Source organism: Balaenoptera ricei, chromosome 19, assembly GCF_028023285.1.
Source record: "Balaenoptera ricei isolate mBalRic1 chromosome 19, mBalRic1.hap2, whole genome shotgun sequence".
Taxonomy (NCBI): Eukaryota; Metazoa; Chordata; class Mammalia; order Artiodactyla; family Balaenopteridae; genus Balaenoptera; species Balaenoptera ricei.
The window spans coordinates 44,652,133-44,671,620 of NC_082657.1; the positions used below are offsets into that span (position 1 = coordinate 44,652,133).

The window sequence follows — 19,488 nt, forward strand, 5'->3', positions numbered from 1 at the left end:
TAAGCCTGCCTTCAAGCTTAGCTGGCAGATGAGATGAGGGTGTCAGGCCAGGGCCACAGCTTGGGACCACAAACCTGGGCAGCTACAGTTGAGGGGCTGGTGTTGTGAAGGACGGTGGGGACCGGCTGGCCCTGTTACCCTTCTCCAACATGAGTCCTCAGCCTCCCTCAGTGCTAGGCCTGCAAAGAAGGATGGCCTGTAGTCTGGGGGCACCAGCTGAGAGAGGTCTGGGGCTGCCAGCCAGCTGAGGGAGAGGTGTTAGGGCAGGAGGCATTTCCCCAAGTGGATGCCTTTCTGGGCGCCATTAACAGGGGCCTAGTCTGGGAGCCATGTTTCCAGAAGGCTCTCGACAGTCTGAGCTCAGTCCTCAACCCTGCTTGGCCCTTCCCCTGCGTCATTTGTGGGTCGTGACGGCCCCCTGTTGAGAGGCTTGAAGGGAGAGATGTGAAGTTGGGTATGCTTTGTGCTGAAGGGCAAACTCAAGAGTCCAAAAGATGTCCCCCAGGCCAGTGGGAGGATGTAGGCTGATTCTGACAAGAGGGAATTTAGTGCAGGAAGCCTGCATTCTGATTAAAACCCAACTGCAGCAGCATGGGTGGGGTGGGGGCCACAGACAGGCCAGCTGGAGGTGAAGCTCGGAGGCTATGGTCATAGACCCCAAGCCTCTGAGGCAAAGAGGAGCACACCCACCCACAGGACCCACGGGCAGGCTGGAAGCTGCCAGCCACCACCCTCTGACCTCCTCCATGCCTCTCACTACCTCTCTTTCCCAGTGCCTCCTCAAAATATCTTTTTTAAGTGTTAACCATCACCATGTTACCTAAAAACTGATGATATGGCACCTCCTTTGAAGAATGTTCTGGGGGAGTACTTGTTCCCCCTCTCTAGCTATGCTTCTGACTTGGGCATTCAGGGCCCCACATGCCCACTCCTGCATTCAGACTTCCCACCGCACTTAGAATAGTCCCTGTTGAGTTCAGGGTGCAAATGGGGAGCCCAAATGCAGTTAAGTCTCCTAATACCATCAATTCTTCCTTCTCAGTGTCTCCAGTCCCTTGTTACAGGCCGCCATCATCTTGGCAAGAGCCTCCTGACTTCCTGCCTCCTGTCTCGCCCTTACAATCTTCTCAATACCAACTACCCCACTGCTTTCTCAAACAGGAAGCCGATCTGATTACACACTCACACACACACACACCGTCTCCCCTGTATTCTTCGGTGTCTCCCTATTGACCTTGGATAATGGTCACAGTACCATGATTGAACAGAGTTGAGATGGGTTGCAGACACGTTGTGGTTTAACCCTTTCAACAGAGTGCCTGTGGCTTACAGAGTCACAAGCATGTGGACCAAGGATGCTCGGTCCAAGCTGGCATCCTCCCTGCCCGCCATGGGACTGGGACTACCCCTACACCCAGCGCCAGCTCTGGCCTGCCCATGTGCACCTCCCTGGTCCCTTCTGCCTAATTGTCTCCTTCCCTCCCTCCTCTTTTTTCACTGACTTGAGTCTTCCCTTGACCTTCCAGGGTAAGCTAATAGCTTCTTTCTCTGTTTAGGAGGTTGGACTAGACCTTTAATGAGCCTTCCTACCCAGAGATGCTGTCCTCTTTAGTGTCTTTGTGTGTGTGTGCTGAAAACAGCCTGAATGACCCAGGCAGCCTTAATCACTGTGCCCCTGGGATCTGGCTGGGATGAGGGTACACAGACATGCCTTTGCTGCAGGACATGTCCTGGGGCTTGTGCTGGGGAGAGGCCTCTGGAGTCTCCCACCATGTGGGGAAGAAGCTAGGGCCTGCTGGGGGCACATGTAGGGCTTTGGGCCAGGTGTGAGGAAGAAACTGTCTGTCCCTCTGGCGTTTCCTACACATCGTCCCTGGGCTGGGCTGCTTCATCTGAGGTGGGGAGGCAAGGGGCCCTTTGGTCTGAGAACTTCAGACAAGGAGGTGAGATCTGGAATTTTTAATCTTGTTGGGTATACAACAAAGACTGTGGCTTGGCTGCTAAAGCTCAGTGCTGGTAGGGGGCTGGGAGGGCTGTGGGGAACAGTACAGGCCTTAGTGTGAGAAGAGGCAGGGCCAGAGGCACAGGGTCTGTTCCTCCCAGCACCAGACCCAGCCCACCTGTGGGCCTGGCCTCTGGACCCAGGCCTGGACAGGAGAGCAGGAGCTGGCATTTCCAGGGGCCTGTGGCAGCGACATGTAGCTGGAAAAGGTTCCTGCTGGGCTGTGGGGCAGACTGGGGCAGGAAGCCCCTTGGGCTGCCCTGATATAGTCCCACCCTTAGTCCTAGAACAGGGGTTTTTAGCTTGGGGAAGGGGCTCTGGGGCATGTAGCAGAGGGAGGTGGGAGGCACTGAGTCAAACTGCAGGTCAAGAGGCCAGGGCTGGAGCCTCTGGAGGTGACAGAGGCTGAGCCACAGGGCTGGTTACTGACCTGGCCTCAGAGTGTTAGGGTCAGTTCAGCCCCTCCCATGAAGCGGGACTGGACGCAGGTCACCTCAGGCAGTTGGGCTTGGAAGCGCCTGATGGAAGCCATGCTGATGCCAGGACACATGGCCACACCTACCATCCGGTGCTGCTTGCACACCTGCCCAGTGGAACCCAGCGTTCCGCAGGGAGGCCACTGGGTGAGCGCCTGACCCTGCACGGGGCCCCAGCCCAGCCCCTACACTGTGCAGCACCGGACACACTCACTGCTCCGCGAGCTGACTGCACCTGGACAGGTTGAGGTGCTGCAGCCTCGGCCGGGAGCCGGCTGCCTGGGCCCAGCCTTCGTCGCTGAGGCGGCTGCAGTGACTCAGCGCCAAGCGCTCCACGCTGGGGCAGCCTCTGGCCGCAGCCAGCAAGCCCTTGTCTGTGAGTGCTGGCAACAGGCTCAGTGACAGTCACCTCAGCTGGGGGACCTGGAGCACCTGCGAGGATGGCGGGGGGTGGGTGATGTGGCGCTGGAGCCCTTCCAGCTTCCCCCACCCCCAGCCAGAGGAATGGCTACGGGCAGCAGAAGCCAACGAGAAAGGACTTTTTCCAAGCAAAAAGTGGGTTGGCCCCAACCGCTGGCTCCAGCCCCAGGGCCCTCAGCCTTTCCACGTCCCCAGCCCCACACCTTGGTCAAACTGGCATCAGTCAGCTTGCTGCAGGCTGTGAGGTCCAAGTCCCGTAGGGTCTGCAGCATGAGTGGGGCGGGACCTGTGGCCAGGGAGAAGGGTCCTTTTGGGGCTGGAGGCCCGATGCCCAGCTCTCGGGGAGGCTGTGAGAGGAAGCCCCTGCTTCCCAGATTCCTCCCGAGTTTCGCCCTCAGCTGTTCCCAGAGACAGGCGCAGGAGGGGCAGGAGGGCAGCTGAGCCCAGGGGCCTCCCCGCCCACCATGACCTCGAGGGTCCCGCACCTGCGGCCCCTGCAGAGTCTCCTCACTTGGTTGCCCCAAGCCCAGAAGCCCCTGGTCACGGAGCTCCTTGCACCAAGCCAGGCGCGGGACTGACAGGTGGGTGAGGTAGGTGCAGATGGCCTGCACGGTCTGGTTGGTGAGGGGCCACGCAGGAGGATGAGTCTAGCACCCTGAGGCTTGGGCTTAGCGCTGACATCAGGGAGAGCACTGAGGCATCCTAGGAGGGAAGTGGAAGAGGGAGAGGGCAATGGAGAGGTGGCTTGTGCCTGCGTCACCGGGCTTGGCGGGGGTCACTAGGAAGGTTCTGCCCAAGGTTCCAGCCCCACAGGCACCAGGAAGCTGCCACAGGGTCCACGGAAGGAAGCAACAATACTCCTGTGCTGGTGAGTGTCGGAGTGGACCTGGTGGGCTGCAGTGGTGGGACACCAGGAGAAAAGCAAATGCCTAGATTGGCTGGGGCAGGAAGGATGCAGGTCAAAGTTTCTAAGGTGTTCACCCTGCCTGTGCTCCCAGCACCAGTGGTGGACATGATTCTCGCTGAGCCAATCAAATATGCTCCCTCTAGGACTGTGAGGTCACAGAGCGGGTGGGGCTGCCACCTGCCAGGAGCAGGAACTAAGGGCAGAAGAGAGGAAGCTGCTTTGTAGAGGGATGCAGAGACACGGGAAGGTGGGGCCCCAGAGAGAGCAGCTGAGCGACGCACAGTGGTGAAGCGGTGAGGATGGAGTAGGGCAGGGGAAGAGAGGCACTCAGAGGAAAAGGCTGAGATGCTTTTCAGGTGGGGAATGCTCTGGGCACAGTGCTAGATTGAAGTAATAATCTGCTGAAGAGAAAGAGACTGACACTGCAGGAAGACAGGGACGCCACCCAGAGGGACAGGGCTGAGCCCTATTGAAGGAACTGGCTTCAGTCAAGAAATGACCCTTCTGCTCCCACGTCACGTTACCTCCCTCGGGCCCTGCCTGAACCATGACTGCTGTGTAACCTTGGTACCCTTCCCCACAGGGCTCGGTTCTGTCACCGCTTTCACCAGCCTTCCTGGCCCCCAGAACACCCACCCTCACTCCCCTCCCCAGACTGCAGTGGTCACCAATCACTTGGCTCGTGAGGTATGTGCCACCTTGTGGGCTGGGCCCCCTGGTCTCCTGGACCTCCCTCTACCTGGACCCGCCGTGGGCCTGCGGGGAGGAGTGCTGGCAGCAGCCCTGTCTGTCTAGGCTCCTTTCCTCTTCCCGACTGTGTCCCCAGTTCAGCTCTAACTACTCCTTGGACACAAACACCGGGCGCCTCCCTGGCGCCACGCTCCCAGTTCCCCCAATCCCTGGTCCTGGTGAGGAAGGAAGGAAGGAAGGGGATGGGACGCTCACCTTGAGTGAGGAGCAGTAGGCCAGGCTGAGGGAGGCCAGTGGGTGTGGAGCTCCGCACACCAAGCCCAGGGCCTGGGCCAATTCCCGCCCTCTCACCAGGCAGCACTCGGCCATGTCGAGGCTCTGCAGCTCCCGCAGGCCCCCTAGGGCTGAGCATCTCGCATCCGTCAGCTGCTGCAGCTTCCTCAGGCTCAGGTGCCACAGGCGCCGCAGGCCCCGGCTCACAGCCAAGAGTGCCCCGTCAGCCAGTTCTGAGCAGCCGCGGAGGTCCAGGGAGGTAAGGCCTGGTTGCTGGTGGCAAAGGGCGGCCACAGCCTCTGTGGAGAGGTCCCGGCAGCTGTGCAGGCTCAGCTCCTGCAGCTGCAGCCCGGCCACCTGGCCCAGGGCCTGCAGGGCCTCGGGTGGCAAGCCAGTGCCACTCAGGCCCAGGGCGTGCAGCCTACCAGCCTGCTCCTTCACGAATTGCAGCAGGTTGTGGAAGGAGAGTTGGGAAGGGGAGGAATCCTGGGGGCCGATGGAGCCCCGGGCTGGGTCTGGCTCGAAGGTGAGGTGGCAGTAGGCCAAGGCGAGGCGCTCCAGGCTGGGGACACAACTGCTGAGCCGGTTGAAGCTGAGATCGGTCAGGTCCTGCAGGCTAGCCAGATTGAGCTCACGGAGGCCGCTCAGTGCCTGCTGGACCCACTGTGCTGTCTTGGGCTGAGCTAGCAGCATGCCTGACGTGAAGAGGCTGTCGCAGCCACTGAGGTCAAGGAAACGCAGGGCCGGGCAGCCCAGGATCAGGGCCATGAAGGAGGCCTCTGTGGGGCTGCCCCCACCAAGGCACAAGCTCTGCAGGTACAGGCCCAGGTGGTAGGCAACAGACTGCAGCACCTGGTGTGAAGCCGGCGAGCCATCCAGGTCGGTCAGGCTGATGCAGCAGATGCCCGTGAGACCCAGGCTCTTGATGGTTGGAAGGGAGGCAGAGGACACGGGGATGTTGTACCTCACGTTGGCCGACGGGGCAGCAGTGGACCTGGGGTTAGCCCTCTGGTCTCAAGAGTGTGCTGGCCATCGGGTCTGGGGGCAATTCGCTGGCCAGAATTTGAGGGCAGGTCAGGGAAGGGGTTTTCTACAACGGGGAGCCACTGTGGTGTGTGGTGTCATGTGTGCTTGAGGGGGTGCTGATGGGAAGTGGAAGCTGGGAGGATGGGTCACACTGGGGCTCCAAGGGGATGACTATGAGGGGAGGACAGGAAGGTTAGTTACGGATGGGACTGAATGCCTATGGAGGGCCTGGGCCAGAGTGGGGACTTAGCATGCTGAGTACAGGAGGGCTGGGGGGTGACCTGGAGGAGAGCCAGAGAAGCCCCCAGGGAGCAGGAGGACAAAGTATGCTGAACCCCAACTTTTGGGACTTTCAGAAGGTGGCCCTGAGATCCATGGACTCGGCTCCAAGTCTAGGGCCTCAGCTTGGCCTTAGCTAAGCAGTCAGCCTCTCCCACTTTCGCGAGAGCATATAAATAGCCCTCGGAACAGCTGAGGGCGGGAAGAAGCTACACAGGTGTCACTCAGCACAATCCCCCGTGGCCCAGATGCCAGAGATCTGGGGCAGGCAGTGAGGCCGAGGTCCCCTGGTGGCCATACACATTCAGTGTCTCAGCCACATGAATGTTTGCAAAAATGGGTTTTGTGTGTGAGTGAAAACGTGCACACGCACGTGAGTGTGGTGTGCGCATGCGTGGGGGGCGTGGGCGCGCTCACAAGTGTAGGCCCTTCAGGCTCGAGAGTTCAAGACGTGCTTGTGAGCCCTGGGGCTCATCTTTAGAGGGTCTGTCTTATCTGTCCAGGTAAGGAGGGAGAAGCATCCCGTTTCTGTGGGCAGGAGCTCATAGGATGAATTTCAGAGGCAGGGAGGAAGCTGAGTTGGCCCTGCCGTAGAGGAACAGGGGAGCGAGCGTGGGGAGCACACAGTCGGAGTTGGGTGGGGCCGGGAGGCAAGCTCAGGGCTAAGTTGTTGTGGGAAAAAAGCTGGCTTGTTTACGAATTTGGGGAGCCCCCAGTGAGGGAGATGTTTTCGGAGAACCTTCCCTGATCTTGTGCCAGAAGGAGCCAAAGGACAGTAGCTACAGGAATGTGTGGAACTGGTCTGTGGGGGGAGGGAGAAGAGGACTTGGCTTCTAAAATCCTAGCCCCATTTCTCTACCCCTGACCAATGCCCAGGTTGCAGGCAAGTGGTACTCAAAGGCTCTTGTTTTCACAAGCAAGCTCCCCAAAAAGCTGTCCTGTGAGTAACGGCAAGAACAAGCTGACATTCCCTGCTTGTTCCCCACAGAACATCATCAAAAGGGAACCAGAAAGGTAGAAATGACGCCTAATACGCACTCCCCGCAAGATACTTATCAACAGGATTCTCCCAGGAAGACGCGTGGAACTCATTCCCAGGTGTGGAGAATCAGCCTGGCTTCTGCCCCAGAGAGAAGCAGCTGACTATGGCTGTCCTCACGGGAAGGAGGAGCGTACGGTAAGAGGGAGACCAGCGCCCGGCGAATTTCACGGGAATCAGGGTGTCAAACCAGGTTCCCGTTTCAGACCCTGTGGTCAGTATGGATGAGAGGAGCTCTCCCCACAGATTCCCCCCGTGGACACTGGGAGACAGTGGGGTAGTGGGGACTCCCGAGGACCTGGGTCCCTCTCTCAGATTTAAGGAGAGCTGGGAAAGATCTCAGTGTGTGAGGTTCGGGAGGGTACCGAAAAGATCAGGGAGAAAAGGTTCTAGAAAGGAAAGGTAAAGCGTGCCTCCAGCCCTTTCAAAGCCCTGCAGTGACGACAGATGAGCCAATCTGATGATGAGTAGAACGAACTGTGGCTGGGGGAGTGCAGAGCGGTGCTGGTTGCCAGGCAGCACCTGCCCCCAACAGTCACATGCCACCCCCGCAGGCCCCAGCTCCAGCAGCCTCCAGTCTTCCTTCTTTCCCTGTCTTCCTGAGCCCTGGCTGCCAGGAAAGTTCTTCCCTCTCCCAACTGCCTTCCTGTGAACAAGGTAGATGAACAGCCCAGCGTCCAAGCACAGGGCTGGCAGGTGGCAGCAAAAGCTACCCAATAAAGGGGCAGGGCCTGGCCTAAAGGACTTCCAGCTATGGGGCCAGGGTGAGATTTGAGACTGCCTCCTTGCTCCCCACTGTTTTTCTTGGTGGGGAGGAGGAAGCCTCTAAGCCATCACCGAGGTGGTCTACCTGGGACTCAAATACAGGAGCCCAGGAGCAGCCTGTTAGGGGTATTTATCATCTGTGGGGGCAGAGCAGCAGGCTTCTGGGTTCTGGTCCTTGGCCCCAGTGTAGGAAAGTCCCCCTTCCCAGGCCCTAGGAAGATGCTTCTAAAGGCCTAAGGGAGGACTACACAGGTACCTGCTCCAGCTTCAGCCGCCCCATCACAGAGGGGCCAACTAGCCCCCTGGGCTCCTCCCTTCCCAATGCCAGCATCTTAAGAGTAAATGCGAAATCATTTGGAAAATGCCCTAAACTTGCTAAAAGCAATACATGTCCCTTGACTGTGAGAGGCCAGGACTCTGTCATAACTACTGAAGTCCTGAGCTGAGATGGCAGGCCTGTGTGCAGACTTGAAAAGCCACCTGACGGAGACGTGGCCCTCCTGTCTGCTGGCACAGGAATCCAAAGTGAACACGCCTGTTTTCCAGAAGGCCTTTGAGAAAATATATGCCCTGGCACCCAGGGGCTTTGGTCTCCAGAGAGGAGTCAGACCTTGGGGGTCATTTCCAGAGATGTTATAGACGCCTCAGGCAGGAGAAGGCTGCAGGGGGTGGGAGCCGTCCTGAGTTCTTCACAGTGACCAGCCCAGTGGCAGGCAAAGCACCCCCGCCCCGGTACGGACAGAGCCTGGGTGTATTGTCGGGGTGCTGCCTTTGTCTACCTTCTTATTTGAAAAAAAATGGAATTAAGTGGGGGCAGGTCACGGAGAATAAGAAGTCACCAAATCTAGTATCCTAGCCTGGCCTGGAGCCATATAGGCCCCAGCTTGGCCTTGGTCAGCTAGAATCTTCTGTAGCACCTACTAGCTGGGGCTCCACCTCCTTATCAAGCTGCTGAGCCCTGGGAGACGGTTCCTGCCAGCAGGGTTCCGCAGATTGGTCTCTGGGACATGGTGTCGGCAGGGCCCTAGATGCTCAGGTATCTGTGGCCTGGCTTCCCAGCACTCCCAGCGCTGGGGGTGGGGGTGGGGGACTGAGTTTTGCAGAGGCACCAAGTGGGTCTTTGTCAATGTTCTATCTGAAGCTCAGAGTTAGCTGGAGCAGCCCCAGTGCTAAAATGGTAGACTCTACGATCCCAAACTCTGACCCTGGTCTCCTCCTTTTCCTCCCTCCCTTACTCCTATACCAATCTCAGCTTTATCCCCGGGGCCTGATTGCCCACTTGGCTTCTTCTATGCTCTCCTTCTTTGCGGGACTCCAAGAGGCCTCCCCCGGATTACCTCTCCTCAGGGTCCTTGTGGCCCTGCCCGTCATACTGCTGTCTGTGCCCATTCTCCTTGCCCCCTGCCTGGCCAGGGATGATGAGACCGCTGCCTCCTCTGGGTGTGTGCTGGGGGTGCAGAATTCTGCCCGCGGAAGCCACGGCCTCCCCTCGCGCCTGCACTGCCAGCACTGGCCTGCCCGCTCCCACCTCCTCACTGCCTCCCCCTCTCTTCTCACTCCCCTCAGACTTCTCTCCAAGCCCACCATCTTCTCCAGCCCCTGACGCTACTGTAGCTCCCTCCCCTCACTCCAGCCTTCTCAGAGATGACCTGACCATTTCAAAAAGAAACCAAAGCCCCTTAGGTGGGAAGGCCCTCCCTTTTCCCTGTTCACATCCACCAGCCCACCCCTGGCAGGACCCATCCTAACCTCCTTCCCTCTCCTGCTCTTTGGTTCAGGGTGACCCCCTTCTCCCGGCCTACTGAGCCTGTCCCCCACCCTCTCCTCTGAGAACCCTGCCTTTCCACTGCTCCTTCTCCAGAGTCCACAAACACCCCGGAGTCTTAGCAAAGGCCTCCCTTGATCCTGCACCCCCTCTTCTCACCTTTCACCCCCTCCCCTCCACTGTCAAGCTTCTTGGAAGCACATGGGCGCCCACACCCACTGTGGCCACCTCTTTACCATGGCTTTGCCCACTTACCCCTCCACCACTGTCCCCACAGAGTCACTCATGCCCAGCTCCTCTCTGGCAAGGTCACCAGCATCTGGGGGCTCCCCTGAAAACCTCCCACAAGTGTCCTCTCTGCCATGCCATGCTGCCTGCTATGGATGGCCAGTCTCCCCCGATGCTCTCTCCCACTGGGGGTTCTGAGACTCTGCCCTCTTGGCTCTCCTACCTTCTAGCCTGCTTTCCATTCAGGGTCACCAAAGAAGAGAAAGACCCAGTCTATAGACCAGTGGGTTCTCCATGGGTTGTTCCATTCTAACACACACACACACACACACACACACACGCTGTTTCCCTCCACGTGCACCCCAGCAGACTTCATCCCATTCCAACTACTTTGTTTTCCACACCTTCTTCCTGAGCACCAGATACTGAGAGCCATGATCTGATGGACCTCTCTCCGGATACAAGGATGCAATATGCCCAAATCTGAGTTTACTGTCTTATTGCCGGTGTCTGGCCCTTCTCCTAAACTCAGTGCCCTCTACCACATCACCTAAGTCAGAAATCTGGGAGTCATCCTAGACCGCTCCCTCACATCCACAATGATGAAAGTCCTTTCCATTCCATCTCTTTGATACATTGTAATATGTCCCTCTGCTCCCCCCTCATTGCTCTGCCTTAGTTCAGGTGTCCTTATTGTCTGTCAGAAATATATTAAGCAGTTTCCTCCTGCTCAGGGTCCGGGCCTCCAGTCTCCCTGGCTCCAGTCTCTCCTTGGTGTTGTCACCAGGGTGATCCTTACAAAAGGCAATTGACGATGCTCTTCAGGCCCTTTGATGGTTCGCCACTGCACAGCACGGAGACTGAGCTTCCTGACTGGCACTCAAGCCCTTCTATTGTCTCATGCTCCCCTGCCTGGGTTCAGCTGTTTTCTGTTTATATTTGGCAGGGGTGGGGTGGGGTGGGTGGGTCTGACCCCTTACCTACTCCTACTTGTCTATTTAGCAAGCATTTATTCCTCTCTGGAGATTTAGCCCAAGCATCCCCTTCTCCATGAAGTCTTTAGTGTATCTTCTCTCTGCATCCTTGGTGTGCCTCATAAGATTTTGAGTGCAGCACCCTGCCCCCTCCTTTTGGCTTGTGCTGTCTCCCTCTCACTATCAACTCTGGGTGCTGTGTCAGCCCCAGCCGTGCACACCTAGGGCCCAGCAGCGTGCTGGGCACAGACAGGCAGCATCACCACCTGAGTGAGTGAGGCCCCTCCCTGTGTCTCTGGTAACTTCCCATCTTCCTCCTGCCGTGTGAATATTCCAAACCTCTCTGCTGAGGCCCTGGCCTCTACCTCCTACTTACTCCCCTAAGACAACCTGGCCTCCACGGTCACCACGCAAAGAACCCACCAGCCTTTAAGGAACGGCCTCAACAAACAGCTTCGCGCTGCCAGCCCCACCCCTTCGCTTCCTCAGGAGAGGTGGCATCCTCTCCATCCTACCCAAGACCAAGCCTTGTACTATCCTGAAGCCTGTCTGGCTGCCACCTCAGGTGGTGGCTGCCATTCCTGACCTCTCTCCTCCCTACACTCACCCTCTTCTAGTGACTCCTTCAGCACATAAACACATGAGAGGTTTCTCCCAGTTAAGATCCTTTGTTTAGCCCACCTCAACCTCTCATTACAATTCTATTTATTTTCTTCTTTTCATGGGAAATTTCTTGCAAATGAGGTCATCCTCTACATATCCTTTCTTCTCTCATTCACTCCTCAACCTACCTGGCTTTTTTCCCCAGATGCCAAATGTTACTGAAGCCACTGGTGACCTCCCTGTATGTCAAACATCATGGACACTATCTGTTCTTTATTTCCTGGACTCTTGGTGGGATTTGACACTGTTACCCATCCACTCAACACTTTAGATGCTCTTCACCTTTGACTTGTGTGTCCTCCTCTCGCTGGGATCTCCTCAGCGCCCTCTGTAGGCCCCCCACTCCTCTCCACGCCTTTGGACTGGTGTCCTCTCGGGGGCATTCTCTGTGGCCTGCTCTTCAGGACTCCTCATGCTCTCCCCAGGGGAAGTGACTCAGATGCGTGGCTTAAACGTCCACCTGTTCTTTAATGACACCCACATATATATTTATTACCTAGGCCCTTCTCTTGAATTCCTCTCTCAGAAACCCAGCTGCCAACTGGATCTCACCATTTAGATGTCTTATACTTCAAATTTTCAACAAGTTCAAATCAAATTCCTTTAGACACTAAGCTCAATGACACTGGAGAGATAACTCAACAACAGACCCTACTTAAACACACACATTTAATATGTGACAGAGGAGGCTTCCAACTCATTATACGTAAATGGTATTTGGGCTATTTGAAAACTGATCAGTTTAGCTCCTTACCTTAGAGCATAAATCAAAATAAATTACACCAATAAAAAATATAATTAATATAAAAATTCAAACCATAAAACACAAGAAACAATTTTGCTGTGAGCCTAAAACTGATCTAAAAAGTAAATTCTAATTAAAAAGAAAGACACAAAATATGAGTATATATTTATCAGATCTCTGAAGAGAGGCAAAGGATCTCTAAAGCAATGGAAGAAATAAGAAAGAAAAGATGTTCAGAATCAACAACCTAGAAATTTAACCTCATAAACACATATCTACAAATCAAATTAAAAGGCAAATATATTAGGAATGTATTTCAATAGATATGTAAAAGGTTAATCTCTTTAATTATAAAAAGTTCATACAAATGGATAAGAAAAACACTTAAGACCCCAATAGTTAAATGGACAAGGAACACAAATACACAAAAGAGGGAAATGTAAATGGTCAGCTAATGGGAAAACTGTTCAACCTCAGTGATAATCAAAGAAGTCAAAATTGAAACAAAGAGCTATCATTGCTTGCCCTTCAAACGAGCACAGATGCCTGCATTCACCTCCTAGTGGGCTGTCTCCCTGCACTCCGACTCGCCCTCTCAGTCCACTCTGCACTGCAGATGTCCAAGACACAAATCACCACATGTCACTCCCCTGCCTAATATTTCTTTAAAGGCCCCACAATGATAACCAGGCGAAAGTCCCAGCAATGCCACCTGGCACCTCTGTCTTGCTGTCTGACCCCTTTCTAGCCTCATCTCCTACCACTTCTCACACACACACCTAAGTTCCAGTCATAGGGAACCCGTGTGGCCGTTTCCAGACCTATTTCACACTTTGGTGCCTTCACCTGTGCTGATATGAGTTCTGGAAGACCAACCTTCATCCTCATCCTATTCCTTCAGGAAGCCTTCCCTGATGCTGCCAGTCTCCTTCGATGTCCTTCTTCATGTCCCCATGGCACCCTTCATTCCAGTGTCACAGCACCAAGCACACGACATCATGATCACTCACGTATTTGTCTTTCTCCTTCACTGGACTATGAGCTTCTCAGGGGAGTTTCATTCATCTGTAGAGCCCCAGCACTGTACCCAGAGCCAAGTATGTATGAATAAGTATGCAGGAATGAATGGATGAATGATGCATCAGCAGGGCCATGAGCAAGCTGAAGTGAGACAACTGAGAATGGGCCAGGTGAGGGTGGGTACCTTACCTCCCGAAGGGCATTCTGGGCTGCACAGCACCAAGCCCGACTCACGAGGGAGGCCTCTTTCTGATCTGACAGAGGCAGGAAGCTCAGAATATATGTGAGCATCTGAGGGAAAAAGAATGGGCATTGGGGGCTGTTAGTGCTGGTGGGGGCCTTTGGAACCTTCTCCAGCTGATAGCACAGTAGGTCACAGGGGACTGGAGCACTGGCTTCTAGTTCATCTTGGATCCTAAGCGTCATGGAGTCTTCACTTCCCCTCTCCAGCCGCCAGGTATCTTTACTGGGAAAAAACCTCTCCTGAGCACCACCTGGATGCAGGTTTGCTCTGACTGATAAAAGTCATACTTCCTGCTCAAGTTGGTAAAAAGAACCTGGGCATTGGGACCAGATAAACCTAGTTTAGATCCTTATTCTCTCAACTGACCTCTCCGAGCCTTATTTTCCTTATCTATAAAAAGACAATTGTAGTGAGATTTAAATGGGTTGTTGTGACAATTAAATAACATGGTAAAGTGTCTTGCATAGGATGTAGAACACAGCAAGTCAGGTGCTCCTTCTCTGATCTTCAGGAAGTTACACTGGGACCGCACTCTTTTCCCATCTTCTTCACTGCCAACTAGGCTACTCAGCTGACTGTTAAGATTCTCAGCAAGAAAATCTTAACAGCCTGGTAGGCTCAGACTCTCACTCCACCTACGCTCTATGAGGCTGGGGGTGCGTGGCAGTGGAGGCCCTATTAGGGACTGGGGAAGGGAGTTGCCTGTGAGACCAGGAATTATCTGATATTAACTATTCTTTTCTTCTGGAATCTTCCCTCCATGACTTCTGTGACACTGTGTTTTCTAGGGCTTCACTCACCACTCCAACTCCCCTGTTTCTGGATTCTTCTGTGGCTCCCAGGGTTCAGACCTGGGCCTTTCAATCTGTTTACTTTCTAGGATAATAAATTCATTTGCATGGCTTTAACAGTTACCTCTATAGGAATAACCAGCAATTCAATATGGACATATAGTTTTATCATTCATGTGCTAGTTTAGTATTGCCAACTCTCCAAAGGAGTCTTCATCCAAATGTTTTACCATCACCTTCATCTCAACCTCAGTCCAAAGCAGCCCCTTCTCCCAACTTTCCAGCCCCTGAGCTTCAATGCCAACAGTGCATCTCACCTGATGATCCTGATAATACTCTGTACTCTTCATGCTCTTCTGTCCCTTGCTCTCAGATATAGGTGTAAAGCACAGGCTTTAGGCCAGGCTAACTTAGACTCATTCAAATCCCAGCTCCACAGATTCCTAGCTGTGTAACCTCAGGCAAGGTACTTGACCTCTCTGAGCCTCAGTTTCCACACCTGTAAAATGGGGATATTAAAAATCTAGATCATAGTCTTATGATGGGGATTAAATTATATTTACATAATATAATTTATATATATATATTTAATAGATGTAATATGCTTCACATCTAGTAGGTTGTCCATAAATGGTTCCTGGATTGCTGTTACTAATATGTCTGCCTTTGAAAACTTACCACCTTAGTAGCCCAGATCTTCATCACCCCAGACCTTCATTCCTTCCACAATCTCCCACCTGATCTCCCTGCATCCAGGCTCATCCTTGCTAATCATTCCTCACAATGCAACAAGGTTAATTTTCCTAAAAGACAGCTTTCAGTCTCAGTGAACTCCTGATGAAAACCTTCAGGGTTTCCCAGTCCCCTCAAGACAAAATCTCTTCTCCTGGGTCAGCACTGCCAGGCCTCCATACCTGACTGGACCCCTGATTCCAGAGCTTCCACAATCCAGTCTCCTCACTGTCCTACAAACACAGCATGTCTATTTCCTTATTTCCTTTTGCCTATGTGGACCTTTCCCCTAGCCCACTCTGATCTCTTCTTCCCTTCTCTGATCCCTAGTACACAGAAGGTACTCAGTCAATACTTACTGGATTGCATTAAGTAAGGATGGACAGTCTTTTACCTCTGTTTTCACCAAAGGTTTGCTCAAGGAAGGGGTGGGAAGATAAAGCAGATCATTGCTGAGAGGAGAATGACTGGGGAGAACAGCCTCTGGGCCAGGGAGGCTAGGCATGGGGAAGAGAACACTGATGGGGACTGGGACTGATCAAGCCCCTATCCCCAAGGGGAGGCAGGAAAACCTGACTGAGCCGAGGAAAGATAGTGGCCATCCTGTCTTCTGGGGCTCAGCAGTCAATCCAAGGAGCAAAGGGAGGGCAACAAACCTGTCCTCCCTGAGGGGAGGAAGCATGATTCTTTGAGCTGAGAAGCGGGGAGGCCTTTCTAGAGGGACCAGAAGAAGCAGTGATAAGGGTGGAGCGGCCACCCAACGAACCCCATCCCAAGGAGCTACTAGAGATATGATTGGTCATCTCTGAGATCTATGGGGATGGAACAGATATCCTCCGGGGCCAAAGGGGGAAAGGACGCCATCGCAGGGGGCTCACTGGGGTTGGAGCAGTACTATTTTTGCGAAGGGAAAGGAGCACCATTCCAAGGGCTGATGGGGAAAGGGTGGCCTGTCTCCCTTGGGCTGAGGGAGGGGGTTGCCAGCTCTCAGGGGAAAAGGGATGAAGAGGCCATCCCAAGAGGCCACTGGGGACAAAACTTATCATCTCTCTCTGGATAACAGCGGCAGAGTGGTCTTGCTCCAGGCTAAGGAGAGGGAGCAAACATCCCATGGGGTGAAGGAAGCAGGGACAGCCATCACTAGGGGCCGAGGGAGTGGGGAGCAGGCCTGTCCCCGGTGAGGGAACTCAGAGACCATGCCCGAAGTTGATGGGAGGGGGCAGTCTGTTTTCCACCGCCAGGGGAAGGGGCAGCCGTCTCTCGGGGAGGAGGGAATAGAGCGACCATTCCAAGGGGCCAATGGGGATAAGATCGGTTACCCTTCGGGGATGATGGGATGGAGCGGACATCTTCCAGAGCTGAGGGGGAGGGGCGGCCATCTCAAGAGATGCAGGGTAGGCAGAGGCCCTGTCCTCGCTGAGGTGACAGAGTGGCCATCTCTTGGGGCCGATGGGGAAGGAGAGGATGGTCGCCCAAGGTAAGGGGACGGGGTGGCCCAAAGGCGGGGCCGTTACCCATAGCCAGCAGGTCCTTGGATCTCCCGGGCTGGTTGTTTCCGCCAGACGGGCGGGGCCAAGGCGAGCTGTCTGACAGCCGCTCCCCACAGCCTGGGACCCCGAGGGCGGGGCCTGTCCCGAGCTAGGCCTGAGGGCGGTCTCCTTTCACCTCCAGAGGCAGAGATTCAGCCATCGCATCCCTGCCGCCTCCGCCCCCGCGCAAGGCTTTCTGGGAAGTGAAGTCCCACCGACTCTGGCGGGCGGAGCTTGGGAAGGAAGTGGATCTCCCACTTCCGTCCCAGTTGCTGACGATTTGGGTCTGCACCGGAAGTGCCTGTGCAGCAGATGTGGTACCTACTGAGTGCTGTTTCGGTCGCTCTCACGTCTTTCCCCGGCTGGGTATTTGCGTCGCACCATGGCGGTAAGGAGGGCGAGTAGGGCGGGGTCCGCAAGGCAAAGCACTCTCGGGACCGGGAGACTGAAAACAGAGGAAGGACATCAAGGGCAGTGGGTCGGCCAGAGGGAGGTGCCATCCGGTGGCTGGACCGTACTAGATTAAGGTGGGGAGTGGAGAGGCGCAGGAACGTACCAGAGCTGGTGCCGGAGAGGGGTGGGCGTCAGTACCGGACAGTATCAGGACTAGCTGGAGATCTGAGGGGCTTGAGGCGGGGTAGGCGTTAGCCCAGATCTGGTTTACTCTAGCAGAGGCCGGAGAGGGGCGCCATTCAAGCCCATTCAGGGATCCCCCGTGAAGGGTTTGTCAGCCCCAAACTGGACCTTATCAGAGGATTCAGGAGATACCAGCCTAGTGTTGGATTGTTCTCAGGAGGAGGCGGTCATTGCTGGGTGTGCTGCAAAGATGCTGTCAGCCCTAAGCAGGATGGTTTGGAGGAGGGGTGGACATCCCAAGGATTGTGCTAGGTTTGAGCACCACGGAGACTCGGCTGAGGTGCAGATGGAACTCTGTAGCTAACCGGAATGGTGGGGAGGATAAGGAAGACCCTGGCTGATGAGGGTTCTGACAGCATCTCGTCATCTCTCTGCAGCCCAAGGGCAAAGTGGGCACGAGAGGGAAGAAGCAGATATTTGAGGAGAACAAAGAGACCTTGAAGTTCTACCTGCGAATCATACTGGGGGCCAATGTAAGTGCCTCCCTCCTTGCTTCTGTGCCCACCCAAGGTTCCATAGCCCTCAGCTCTGTTTGGTGGGGTGGAGTGGTGGCAGTGTATGACAGCTAAAGCTCCAGAAGAAAACTCCAACTAAAAATAAATGAGAAAGGATCCTGGCACAGAGAAAGTGCTGAATAGTCAAAACAAAAAACCAAAAACAAAATGAGGGTGTGAGTCTCAGATTCCCATCCTAAATACACAGGGGCTTCTTTCCTGGGCTGAAGTGACGGAGGGGAGTCTGGGTATTCAGGAAGCAGACCTCTTTCGCCAACCGTATAAGAAGCGACTTGTCTTCTTTCATCACCTGGCCTAATATCTTGGTCAGAGTTGAGGGAGGTCCATGGTTTAGTAAGCTTTTTAGATTTTTGTTTCATTAAAAATTTTTAAAATTTTATTATTTATTTTTTAATTTATGGCTGCATTGGGTCCTTGTTGCTGTGCGTGGGCTTTCTCTAGTTGCGGCGAGTGCGGGCTACTCTTCGTTGCGGTGTGCAGGCTTCTCACTGCGGTGGCTCCTCTTGTGGAGCACGGGCTCTAGGCTCGTGGGCTTCAGTAGTTGTGGTGCATGGGCCTAGTTGCTCCGCAGCATGTGGGATCCTCCCGGACAAGGGATCGAACCAGTGTCCCCTGCATTAGCAGGCAGATTCCTAACCACTGCACCACCAGGGAAGTCCCTAGTAAGCTTTCGATCCCAGCCTGATCCTGTGTCTGCTTACAGGCCATTTACTGTCTTGTCACCCTGGTCTTCTTCTACTCATCTGCTTCATTTTGGGCCTGGGTAAGTGTCCCGCATCCTGGGAAGTGGGTAAGCACATAGGGTCAGTGGCTGGCCTTTGATACCCCCATTCTTGTTCGGCAGATGGCCCTGGGCTTTAGTCTGGCAGTATATGGGGCCAGCTACCACTCTATGAGCTCGATGGCAAGGGCAGCCTTCTCTGAGGATGGGGCCCTGATGGATGGTGGAATGGATCTCAACATGGAGCAGGGCATGGCAGAGTGAGTGTCCCCCGCTGTCAGCCCAGGTGAGCGGTGCCAGGGCTGGGGTGCTGGGGCCCAAGACCCACAGACAGCTACCTGCAACTTGAAGAGGGTGGAAGGGAGTTGAACTAGGGCCCATCTATTGTTTTTGTTCTTATTTTTTATTTAAAAAAAAATTTTTTTTTTTGGCCATTCTGTGCGGCTTGTGGGATCTTAGTTCCCCGACCAGGGATTGAACCCGGGCCCTCAGCAGTGAAAGCACGGAGGCCTAACCACTGGACCGCCAGGGAATTCCCCATCTACTATTTTTGGCCCTTGCAGCCTCCCTTCTATCCACAGGCACCTTAAAGATGTGATCCTGCTGACAGCTATTGTGCAGGTGCTCAGCTGCTTCTCCCTCTACATCTGGTCCTTCTGGCTTCTGGTACGTGGGTGGTGGGGCTCCCAACGAGGAGCTGGGGCATCTACCCCTTCTCTTCTTTCATTTCCTGCACCTGGCTTCAAGCTCCCTTTTCTCTCCTAGGCGCCGGGCAGAGCCCTTTACCTCCTGTGGGTCAATGTACTGGGCCCTTGGTTCACAGCAGACAGTGGCGCCCCAGCGCCAGAGCACAACGAGAAACGGCAGCGCCGACAGGAGCGGCGGCAGATGAAGCGGTTATAGCCACTGACATTGTGGCTACAGGTTTCTGGGCCCCGGGTGGCTCTATCAGGCTGCATGGCCCCCATGCCAGGAGCAATGAGGGCCTAGTCCAAGGGCCAAAGGCAGTCTAAGGTATAGGACTGGTGAATAAATGGCTTACAATGTG

At 54.7% G+C, this 19,488-nt stretch overlaps 2 protein-coding genes across 3 annotated transcripts; one reads left to right on the top strand and one right to left on the bottom strand.

Annotated features, from left to right (window-relative positions):
- Positions 1-45: 45 nt before the first annotated feature.
- Positions 46-19,488, top strand: TMEM208 (transmembrane protein 208). Of its 2 annotated transcripts, XM_059904169.1 has the most exons (9): positions 46-3,766; positions 4,389-4,492; positions 7,062-7,250; positions 16,711-16,956; positions 17,582-17,677; positions 18,423-18,482; positions 18,564-18,700; positions 19,022-19,106; positions 19,206-19,488. In XM_059904169.1, exons 4-9 carry the CDS (start codon positions 16,951-16,953, stop codon positions 19,341-19,343), a joined length of 522 nt encoding a protein of 173 aa, XP_059760152.1. In that variant the 5' UTR covers positions 46-3,766; positions 4,389-4,492; positions 7,062-7,250; positions 16,711-16,950; the 3' UTR covers positions 19,344-19,488. The 2 variants fall into 2 exon arrangements, with proteins under 2 accessions (XP_059760152.1, XP_059760153.1); XM_059904170.1 differs by lacking the exon at positions 18,423-18,482.
- On the bottom strand, positions 2,002-13,772 carry LOC132352963 (F-box/LRR-repeat protein fbxl-1-like). Its single transcript, XM_059903761.1, is given in 6 exon segments — positions 2,002-2,621; positions 2,689-2,910; positions 3,102-3,408; positions 3,455-3,600; positions 4,751-5,041; positions 13,462-13,772. Coding segments are annotated over 6 exon segments (1,386 nt in total). The 5' UTR covers positions 13,699-13,772; the 3' UTR covers positions 2,002-2,438.

What these genes read in the sequence shown, in the direction of transcription:
- TMEM208 (XM_059904169.1), top strand. An exon ending in CTGCTTCATTTTGGGCCTGG is followed by an intron (nt 18,483 to 18,563) that starts GTAAGTGTCCCG and finishes CTTGTTCGGCAG; the next exon opens with ATGGCCCTGGGCTTTAGTCT. An exon ending in ATGGAGCAGGGCATGGCAGA is followed by an intron (nt 18,701 to 19,021) that starts GTGAGTGTCCCC and finishes TTCTATCCACAG; the next exon opens with GCACCTTAAAGATGTGATCC.